Raw genomic sequence first — 11,915 nt, forward strand, 5'->3', positions numbered from 1 at the left:
CCAATTAAGATATTCATCTCTTGTTCTAAATATCCTAGAAAAAATAATGAAGAAAGAACCACTCATGACTACACCACTTCCCTACTACTCAGGGTCCTACACCAGCCCCCAACTTCTTTACCTCATTGGACCTCAGTGCTACTGAGGCTTCTGCACCTTGGGCTCTGCACCTATTTTCCAGCCCTTTGTGGCAGTGATTACATGTTGGACTCCCAAATTGTGTGCCTACTTTTCTAAAGGAACTCTAAAATAATCTTTGATGTTTGAATTTAAGAAAAGCATTGGAGGGCAGAGCCAAGATGGTGGCTGGAAAGCAGGGACTTGCTTAAAGCTCTCCCCCACCCCCGTTCCCTCCAAACTCCTATAAAAAATGGCTCTGAACAATTCTAGAACTGCAGAACCCACGAAATAGCAGAGGGAAGCAGGGCTCCAGCCTAGGAAAACCTGGATGGTCGCTGGGTAAAGTCTACTGCATGGGGCTGGGAGCAGAGTGGATCAGAGCCCAGCATGGGCCAAACCAGGACCAACCAGACTGGAAGCCAGGTGGAACAGGCCCTAGCGCACTGAATCAGTGAGCTGTGGCAGTTAACAGACTTCTCAAGCCACAAACACCAAAGACAACAGAGATGCTTAGTGGGAAAAGCTTTTGGGATGGAGTGAAAGGAGTTTGTGGTTGGCCTCTGCCCTGGGGGTAGCGGAGGTGGTGCAGCTCTGAGGCTGCTTCCAGAGCTACAGCTGCAGTTGCCTCTGGCCCCAGGTCCACCTGGTGGGAGAAATTAAGCAGCAGATCAGAGCAGGAGTGCAGAGCCTGCTTGGATCTAAGTCACTGTCCTGGTTGGCAGTTCTTGGGGGAGGAGGAGCGTTGGTGTGTCAGAGCCTGCTGTGTAGAAATAGCTCTGAAAACAGCAGCACAACCCCTCAAGCTTGGGACAAAGTACTCTCTACTCTACAAGCAGTCATACCTTTACAAAAAGCTCAAGGGTTGAGTAGTTGCCTGGGAACATGAACAGGCAGCAAAAACAGACTCAGACTCAGACCTTGGAATCCTTTTTTGGTAACAAAGAAGACCAAAACATACAGCCAGAAGAAGTCAACAAAGTCAAAGAGCCTACATCAAAAGCCTCCAAGAAAAATATGAATTGGTCTCAGGCCATGGAAGAGCTCAAAAAGGATTTGGAAAACAACTAAGAGAAGTAGAGGAAAAACTGGGAAGAGAAATGAGAGTGATGTGAGAAAACTATGTAAGGCATGTCAATGACTTGCTAAAGGAGACCCAAAAAATACTGAAGAAAATAACACCTTAAAAATAGACTAACTCAAATGGTGAAAGAACTCCAAGAAACCAAGGAGGAGAAGAATGCCTTGAAGGACAGAATTAGCCAAATGGAAAAGGAGGTCCAAAAGACCACTGAAGAAAATACTACCTTGGAAATTGGATTAGAGCAAGTGGAAGCTAGGGACTTTATGAGAAATCAAGATATTATAAAACAGAGCCAAAGGAATGAAAAAGTGGAAGACAATGTGAAATATCTCATTGGAAAAACCACTGACCTGGAGAATAGATCCAAGAGAGACAATTTAAAAATTGTTGGACTACCTGAAAGCAATGATCAAAAAAAGAGCCTAAATATTATCTTTCAAGAAATTATCAAGGAGAACTTCCCTGATATTCTAGAATCAGAGAGTAAAATTGAAAGAATCCACCAATCACCTCCTGAAAAAGATCCCCAAAAGAAAACTCTCAGGAATATTGTCACCAAATTCCAGAGCTCCCAGATCAAGCAGAAAATACTGCAAGCAGTCAGAAAGAAACAATTTGGGTATTGTGGAAACACAATCAGAATAATACAAGATCTAGCAGCTTCTACATTAAGGGATCAAAGGGCTTAGAATATGATATTCTGAAGGTCAATGGAGCTAGGATTAAAACCTAGAATCACCTACCCAGCAAGACTGATTATAATGCTCCAAGGCAAAATATGAATTTTCAATAAAATAGAGGACTTTCAAGCTTTCTCAGTGAAAAGACCAGAGCTGAATAGAAAATTTGACTTTCAAACATAAGAATCAAGAGAAGCATGAAAAGGTAAACAAGAAAGAGAAATCATAAAGGACTTACTAAAGTTGAACTGCTATGTTTACATTCCTACACGGAAAGATGATGTGTGTAATTCATGAGACATTTCTCAGTATTAGGGTAGCTGAAGGGAATATACATACATACATATATATATATATATATATATATATATATATATATACATATATGTATATATATGGACATAGGGCACAGGGTGAGTTGAATATGAAGGGATGATATCTAAAAAAATATCAAATTAAGGGATGAGAGAGGGAGAAAGGAAGAGATAGAATGGGGTAAATTATCTCACGTAAAAGTGGCAAGAAAAAGCAGTTCAGTGGAAGGGAAGAGGGGTCAAGTGAGGGGGAATGAGTGAATCTTGCTCTCATTGGCTTTGGCTTGAGAAGGGAATAACATACACACTCAATTGGGTATCTTACCCTACAGGAAAGAAGGAGGAAGGGGATAAAAAAGGGGGGATGATAGAAGTTAGGGCAGATAGGGGGAGGAGGTAATCAAAAGTAAACACTTTCAAAAAGGGACAGGGTCAAGGGAGAAAATTGAATAAAATGGGGACTGGATAGGAAGGAGCAAAGCATAGTTAGTCTTTCACAACATGAGTATTGTGGAAGGGTTTTACATAATGATACATGTGTGGCCTATGTGGAGTTGCTTGCCTTCATAGGGAGGGTGGGTAGGGAGGGAAGAGGGGAGAGAATTTGGAACTCAAAATTTTAAAAGCAGATGCTCAAAAAAAGAGTTGTTTTGCATGCAACTGGGAAATAAGATATACAGGCAATGGTGCATAGAAATCTATCTTGCCCTACAAGAAAGTAGGGGAAAATGGGATGGTGAGGAGTGGGGTGACAGAAGGGACGGTTGACTGGGGAATGGGGCAATCAGAATATATACCATCTTGGACTGGGGCGGGAGGGTAGAAATGGGGAGAAAATTTGTAGTTCAAAATCTTGTGGAAATCAATGCTGAAAACTAAAAATATTAAATTTAAAAAAAAGAACAAAATTTAAAAAAAGTGAGTAAAAAAAGAAAAGCATTGCAGAGCCCTCTCTTACCCCAAAGAAGAGATGTTATTATAGCCAAAGGCTTCAGCTGAAGCCAGAAGCAGGAAACAGAGAAACATTCCATAGACAAATGTCCAGTAGAGCTATGCCTGGCAGTGTCTGGGAAAGACTATATATCCATCAGAGAGGTGTCCAGAGGAGCCAAGTTTGGCAAAGACCACATCTCCATTAGAGTAGCAGCATTCAGGTAGTCTATGTTCCGTGGAAGCAACATGTCCAGCAAAGTTCCAATAGAGCTGTGTCTGGGAGAGGCTTCATGTTATGCAGGTATTAGGCTGGGAGGAAGTTGTATTATGGTTCACCAGAAGATAGAAAAGGGGATGCATTTTTCAAGGCATGAGTTTGTCCGTCCATATGCACCCTGGCCACACGTGATCTCCGCGTGTTTTGCTCTTCTTCCCACTGATGGTGTGCGGAGAGGGTATATGGGGGATTTATGGGGGATAAGTTTTATTCCTACTATTTTACTATTCCTTTACATTAAGTTCTTTCGCTTTGAACTAATTTTGTTCTCTGGCTACTACTTAAAGTCAATAAGTTTGTGGAAGCTTGTGAACTATAGTTTTAATGCATGTAAACACATAGAGGGCATTGGACCTAAGGCAGCAGGTTCTGGGGGAGCCCTGTAAGTTGAGGGGTCCTTCTATGTGCTACACTGGTAGTCCTTATCTGAAAGGGCAGCACCCAGTCTCTCCTACAGTTGAGAAAAAAGCCCTTTGTGTGGAAGGAGTAACTGGCTTTTCTGCTGTTTCCCTTCTCTCTTCATTCACATATCTTTTTTTCCCCTTGGTCTGGAAGTTCAGAAATTGCGAGTGGGTTTTCTCGTCAAGTTTCTGATTAGCAGCTCCAAGTATCTAGTTACCTCAATTCCAAGCACAAAGTTTACACAGAGGCCATCCCAACTTTGGCAAAATAATTTGGTGCAGCTGAAACTTTTAAAATAAAAAAATGTCTTTTTTATTTTTCTTTTTCAATATGAAACAGTTTGCTTTGGCTAATTCTCCCTACCCCCCCCCAGGTAATGGAATGTACAGGCTTGCTTTTTGCCCAGTTTTGGGGTGGTGGATAAGTTGTACAATTTTTTAAAAATATAAAATAAAATCTTGGTATTACAAGAGTCTTGAAAAGTGACCAATTTTTTTTCCAACCAAACACAGTATGTTTCTGATCTCCCCAGTCATGAGTGTTCTCTTCACCTTGAAATTACTTTTCATGTCTTGTTTGTATCTAGTTATCTACATGTTGTCTTTCCCATTGGAATGGGAGCTCCTTGAGGGCAGAAACTGTCTTTTGACTTTCTTTGTATTTCAGGAGCTTAGCACAGTGCCTAGTATATAGGAGGTTCTTAATAAATATTTAATAAATGTGGACAGACTAATTTTGTATTTACTTTTATATGCAAATGTGTTCCCCCAGGAGAATGAACCTTTTTACAATGCTGTGTGTGTAGGTGCACTAAACATTTGATAAATGCCTGTTGAATTAAATTGAACTGGAGTAATATTAGGTCTAGTCTCTGAAGTGAAAGACTGAGGCTGAAGACTGGTATGCTACCATCCATCCATATAGGACCTAAAATGAACCATAGGCCATCTAAGGAATAATTTAGGACTTCCAAAACAGATTTCAGAAAATATTCCAAGTCATCTTGCTTGATCTTATTATAATCAAAATACAAAGCCTATCCATTTGCTTCTAGATAGGTAGGTCCCTCACTGTTATAACTCTTGTGCTATGGAACAATAGGCTCATCTCTTGAGACATCACTGCGTATTTGGGGAAGGTAACTCCACTTAGGCATGACCCTAGTTCAGGCTCTACTCAGCTCCTTCAGGTACTATTGCAACGGCCTTCTAACTGGTTTCTCTGGCTCAAGGCTCTCCTCACTCCAATCCATCTCCCATTCAACCACCACGGTAATTTTTATGAAGTGTAGGTCTGACCATATTACTTCCTTTTGTAAGGAATGAGCTCCAATGGATTCCTATTACCTCCTCTAGGATCAAATATAAAATCCTGTTTAGCATTTAAAGCTCTTCATAACGTAGCTACTTCCTATTTTCCAACTTCTCTTCTTTACCCCACTTCACGCACTTTGTAATCCAGCTGTGATGGCTTCCTTGCAGTTGCTCCAATATAGCACTCCAACTCCTGTCTCTATTCAATATGTCCAGGTTGAATCCAGATTCACCTCCTCCAGTCCTATTCACTTGCTGTTGAACTGAACTAGAGAGAGCCACATCTTATCTCAACTGGGTCCTTACTGTATTGAGGCAATCCTTCTTGTTCAGTTTCAGTCATGTTCTACACCTTGCGACCCCATTTGGAGTTTTCTTGGCAAAGATACTACAGTGGTTTGCCATTTCCTTCTCCACCTCATTTTACAGATAAAGAAACTAAGGTAAACAGGGTTACATAACTTACCCAAGGTCACACAGCTAGTAAGTGTCCGAAGTCAGATTTGAAGATGAGTCTCCCTGACTCTAGGCCCAGTACTCTGTGCACTATGGCACCACCTAGCTGCCCAATCTTTCTCCTCTTCCCTAATAGATTTTCCTTTCCCACTCACCATAGCAGCTGGTCCAAACTTCTTCCTTCATTTCTCTCATAGTTCCCCTCCAAAATCTACCCCCTTAGCCAAAGACTTTGCCTCATACTCTGCTGAGAAAATCCAAGCTATTTTCTGGGAGTTCTGTCTCCCCTCCTTTTCTTACAACCACTTGACACCATCTCACATGTTTTATTACAGTCTCTGATGAAGAGATGGCCCTTCTCCTGATCAAGGCCAAAACCTCTGCATGTACCCTTCATCCCATCCTCTCTGGATTTTTCCATCAGCAGACTAACCCCATAAACACCTCCCCCATATTTTCAGTTGTCCTCTATATTTTGATTCCTTCCCTAATGCCTACAAATGTAATGCTAATCTCTACCAACTTAAAAATCTTTTACTATTAGCTATTATAATTTTCCTCCCTTTCTCAAACTCCCAGAAAAAAGCTATCTTCACTAATTGACTCCACTTCCCCAATTCTTTCTCCACTCAGTCCATTCTCCATTTAGCTACCAAAGTGGTTTTTATCCCTCCACTATGGAGGCTGATGCTGGCGGAGTAAGTAAGCCCACAAATTTTGAACTGCAGAGGGTTAAGGTCAATTGGGTGTCCACACTAAATCCAGTACTAATATGGTGAGCCCTTAGGAATAGGGGTGACCAGGCTGCCTAAAGATGGGCACATTGGCCCAGGTCAGAAAGGGAACAGGTCAAAGACTTCTTGCTGAGCTGTGGTGAGATCAGGCTCACAAGTGGCTGCTGTACTTCCAGTCTGGGTGACATGGGAAGATCCAGTTAAAATATTTTTTTTGTAAAAGAAGAATAGGGTTAGACTGGATGATGTCTTAGTCATCTGCCAACTCTAGGAGATTACACTTTTAGGTAACTGGATAAGAAATAGGACATTTAAAACTCACTGCTTCAAACACAGTTCAACTTGACTTTTGCATGTTCTTTTTGCTGTCTACAGGGTCCTGGGAAAGCAGGTACTGACTATGCCTTGGACTGTGGCTCAGGGATAGGAAGGGTCAGCAAACATGTCTTGCTGCCAGTTTTCAACAGTGTGGAACTGGTGGACATGATGGAAGCCTTCTTGGCTGAAGCCCAGAATTACCTACAAGCCAAAGGTGACAAAGTAGAAACGTATTACTGCTACAGCCTTCAGGAATTCACGCCTACATTCAGAAAATATGATGTCATTTGGATTCAGTGGGTTTCTGGTTAGTCTTGTGTTGCTCTACCATTTCCATTTTCCTTGTTCTAGCTAGAAGGGAAACAGGAAGCCCAGATTCAGAACAAAAATCACAGCAGGCACCATATCGATAGAGGCTGCACATCCCCAGATTTGATTGAGGCTTGTGATTACACTCTCAGAGAGATAATGAAAAATGATAATGAAAGCAATAATAAACACTATGCAAATGTTTTTGTTTGAATTTAGAGAAGTGTAAAAAAATTCATGTGAAATATCTGTTAAGTGAAGTAATTTTTATAATTTTTACCAGTTACATTTTAGTGTATTTTTTCCCATTTCATAGTGAATTCACTTCAAAGGATGTGACATATTCTGTGAGATATATTTAACGTGCATTAGGGCTGGCAGGAGAATAAAGCAGGAGTCACCAGAATTAATGTCTTGATAACTGATGGGATATATTTTTATCAGGGGTTGTAGAATGGATCCTTTTTTCTTTGTTGTCCTCTTTAAAAACATGAGAAAATCCAATAAGATGGATTTTTACACACACCCACACACACACACACACACACACACATACACTCTGCCTTGAGAAGGATTGAATTAAGAGAGTGAGTCAACTATTAATATCTTTTAGATATAAAAGGATGCAGTGGATGATCCACAATTCATTTGTCTGACAAAACTTCCCTGAGCACTTCAAATCCTCGTTCCATTTTATTCTGACAAAATCCCCGTGAGGCTCATAGGGTAGACCCAGCCTTATTTTCCAGAGTTTAATGACTGATCTAAGAGTAGCCGAACTGGAACCAGAACTCGGAGTGATGCTCTTTAACGACACACTGACCCACTGTTACAACCCTATCCTCCTGTCTACAGGGAACCTGACTGATAAAGACCTCCTGGAGTTTCTCTCCCGCTGCTGTGAAGGCCTGAGAGAGAATGGCATCATCATCTTAAAGGACAACGTGGCCCGCCAGGGTTGTATCTTTGACTCATCCGACAGCAGCGTCATCCGGGACATGGACATTCTCCGGAGCCTCATTCACAAGAGTGGGCTGGTGGTTCTGCGGGAGGAGAAGCAAGAGGGCTTTCCAGAGCAATGTGTTCCAGTATGGATGTTTGCTCTGCGTAGGAGGGTAATTCATAGGATCATAGATTGAAAGTTGTTAAGGATACTTAGAGGTCATCCGGTCCAACTTCCCCTCCCCCTCACCCCCGTTTTACATTGGAAGAAACCAAGTCCCAGAGAAATTAAGTGACTTGCTTAAAGTCATAAAGGTAGTAAATAGCAGAATGGAAATTCAAATGTGAGTCCCGTGATTCCAAGTTCAGTGCTTATCCCTCTGCACTGCCTATTTAATCAGCAAAGTGAGAGACTACTGGCCTATATAGTATTTAGGAGTGGTGATGTAGAAAGTGAGTTTGTAGAAGTCTCTGTTAGAATGCAATTCATCTCAGCATACTATTTTTCACTTTCTGTATTTTTTAATGTGCTTTTTCCCCTTTGGGTCTATATCTTCTTTCACAATATGACTAATATGGTAATATGTTTGCATAATTGAACATGTATAACCTATATCAAATTGCTTACTGTCTTAGGGAGGGGGGAGGTGAGGGTGGGAGAGAGAAAATTTGGAACTCAAAAAAATTTTAAAGTGAATATTAAAAATTGTCTTTACCAGTAACTGAGGAAAAAATAAAATGTTATTTTAGAAAAACTTTTCAATTCAACTCAGTAGATACTTATTAAACATCTATTTTATATGCAAGGTACTAGATAAGAAGAAAATTTATACTTGGGCTTCCAATCTAATGAGATTCTATTTTGAATTTTAGTGAGGCATAAGGATAAAGAGACTAGTATTTGCTTGAATGATGGATGATGATGCATGTCCATGTGATTTATTATTTCCTTCTATTTCATGTGGGTTTATGATTTCAGAAGCTCAGAGCTGGAAGGGACATCAGAGGCCAAACCACATCTAAATAAGAATCCCTTCTATATCATCCCTGAAAAGTACACCTTTGGTCAAAAACCTTTAGGGAGGCAGTCAGTTATGTCTCAAGAAAGCCCATTGCACATTTTAAAAAATCATTAAGTAAATGGGCTTTTCTTTTGGAGGGGGAGAGGCAGGGCAGTTGGGGTTAAGTGACTTGCCCAAGGTCACACAGCTAGTAAATGTGTCAAGTGTCTGAGGCTGGATTTGAACTCAGGTCCTCCTGACTCCAGGGCTGGTGCTCTACTCACTGCGCCACCTAGCTGCCCCTAAGTAAATGTTTTTTCATGCTGGCCATTCCACTTTTGGGTAGATTGAATTTTTACTAAGTTCTATTCCTAAATGGGGCTTAATCCGCCTCTCTGCAAACTTTTGTTCCTCTTTCTGTCTTTTCCAACTAAGTGACTAAGTCAAATCCTTCTTCATACAACAGTCCTTCCAACACTTGAAGACAGCTAAATTTTACTCCATTAGTCTTTTATTCTCCAAGCTGAAGATCCCCACTTCAGTCAAGTGATTCTTATATGTCATAATGGTGAGACCCTTTACTATGGCATTGGTTGCTCTTCTCTGAATGCTCTCTAGTTTGTCAATGTTCTTTCTAAAAAAGAGTGTCCAGGACAAAAACTAGATGTGGTCTGATTTGGACATCTGCTATGGAACAATCGCTTCCCTAGTCTTAGACACTATGGCTCTCTTAATGGAACCTAAGGATGCGTTAGTACCCTTGACTCATCTCAAGCTTGCAGTAAATTAAAAAAAAACTGTATTTCTTTCAGATGAATTACTATGTAGCCATAATAATACCATACTTGGCTGCCATTTCCTCATCTTTTTATTTTGTTCACAAGAATAGCTTGCACTGTGAAATACCTTGCTAAATCTAAATAAACCATATGCAGTAGCAAATAAGGTACTAGACTTGGAGTGATAGAAGACTTGAATTCAAATTCTGCCTCAAATACTTTCTAGTCATGAGACACTGGGCAAGTTCCTTGACCTCTCTCAAACTTGTTTTGTCATCTGGAAAATTGGTGTAATAAGAGCACCCATCTCACAGGGTTGTTGTGAGAATGAAATGGGATAACATGTAAACACTTTGCAAACCTTAAAATACCATTTAGATTATTATTATTACATCTATGGAGTTCCCTTTATCTATGAGTCTAGTAACCCTGTCAAAACAGAAAATGAGGTAAGCCTGGAATAACCTATTCGTGATGAGTCATGCTGGCCCTTTGTGACCACTACTTCCTTTTCTATATGTTAACCCACCATCCCTTTAATAATGCATTTTTGATTTTTTTCAGGAATCAAAGTCCGTCCCACTGGCCTATGGTTTACAGATTGCCTTCGCTTCCTTTTTCAAAAATCAAGGCAGCTCTTTAGGCCTATGACCTCTCTCCCATTTTCCAACATCTTTTAAAGATTGCCAATAGTAGCTCAACAAACACATCCATGGTTCTTTCACTCCCAAGGGATGTAGTTTATCCAATCCTAGTGATTTGAAGTCATCAAGAGCAGTTAAGTGCTCTTTTATTATCTCCCTGGTTATTTTTGGCTTCAACTCCCTCATTAGCCATTATTTTTTTTGTTTCATCTTTTCTAGTCCAAAAACCATTCTCTTTTGGCAGAAAAAAAGAAAAAAAAAAACAAAACCCAGAAGCAAAACAAGAACAGAGCAGGTCTACATTCTCTCTGTTATCTATTATTATCACCTCATCCATTCAGAGTAGTGGCCCTCTTTGATCCTCTTCCTTAATACAGAATTTAACACACGCACACACACACACACACACACACACACACACACACACACACACAACCTGTTAGTTGTTCTTGGCATTCATAGCTAGCCTCAACTCCTTCGGAGCTTTAGCCTTCCTGACTCTGCTCTTACAGAACTTTGCCCTCACTTTTGTATTCATTCAGCAAATATCATTAATACCATTTTTGTACAAAGTATATGTGCCCGTACACTCGGAGAGCTACAGTGATAAATAAGACAATGCAATTATCTTAAAGGAGCTCATTCTCTGAGATAATGGGGGTGTGAAAGATCAGGGACTTTCCAGTAGTTCTTTTGTTCAATCGTTTCAGTGTGTTGGATTCTTTGTGATTCCATCTGGGTGGAATTCCATCTGGGGTTTTCTTGGCAAAGATACTGGAGTGGTTTGCCAATTTCCTTCTCCAGCTCACTTTACAGATGAAGAAACCGAGGCAAATACAGTTAAGCGATCTGCCCAGGATCACACAATAAGTGTCTGAGGCTGCATTTGAACTCAGGAAGATGAGTCTTCCTGACTCTAGGTCCAGCTCTCTACCCACTGCACCACCAATAGTTCTTAGAAGGCTGCTATCCTTTATTCACAAAGTGTTTGTGGAACATCTTTTGTGCGCTGGATTAAGTGCTGAGTACTTCACCGTATTAACAGATAAACAAAAGAGAATAGCATTGGGCTTTTAAGGCAACTTCTAAAAGACCCTATCCTTTGAATCCATGTTTCACAGATGTGATCTAGGATAAGTTGATGTGAATCCTAAATCCCAATTCAGCTATATTAGGTTTGCTTCTTTGCTTTTTGATGTTTGGGGGCTGAGGAGATAGTCATTCCCTGCTTATGGGAGAACTTGTTAAGATTACATTATGAAATAATTTTCATTATTTTTCTGACTTTTCTGCTTCACTTGGAAGAAAAGTTATATGGTCTGGTCTTCTATCTGGGTCAGTTTCATTCCCTACAGTATAATAAGGCTATAATCTGACCATAAGAAACCATGATAGGAGCCCTCTAGCATGATTGTATTTCAGTGATGGGGACACATGTCCTTTTTAAGAACAAGTTGTTGACTGTTCAGGCTTCTGGATGATCAGCCTTCAGTGGATAAATAGCCTTCAGTGGATGAATAGCCTTCAGTGGATAAATGAAAGTCATAGATAAACCTAATTTTATTTAACCATTGGCTTTTCCCTCTTACAATAATTATTAGTATCATAGAAG

At 40.4% G+C, this 11,915-nt stretch overlaps 1 protein-coding gene across 1 annotated transcript in view; it reads left to right on the plus strand.

The window, feature by feature from the left end:
- METTL11B (methyltransferase like 11B) overlaps window positions 1-10,339 on the plus strand; it is a 29,208-nt gene extending 18,869 nt beyond the window's left edge. The window contains exons 3-5 of the mRNA XM_036755487.1: window positions 6,686-6,935; window positions 7,793-8,044; window positions 10,224-10,339. Of these exons, the coding sequence (XP_036611382.1) occupies window positions 6,686-6,935; window positions 7,793-8,044; window positions 10,224-10,339 (618 nt within the window). The remainder of the gene's footprint in view (window positions 1-6,685; window positions 6,936-7,792; window positions 8,045-10,223) is intronic.
- Window positions 10,340-11,915: the final 1,576 nt, after the last annotated feature.

The sequence above is a fragment of the Trichosurus vulpecula genome, chromosome 4 (assembly GCF_011100635.1).
Source record: "Trichosurus vulpecula isolate mTriVul1 chromosome 4, mTriVul1.pri, whole genome shotgun sequence".
NCBI lineage: Eukaryota > Metazoa > Chordata > Mammalia > Diprotodontia > Phalangeridae > Trichosurus > Trichosurus vulpecula.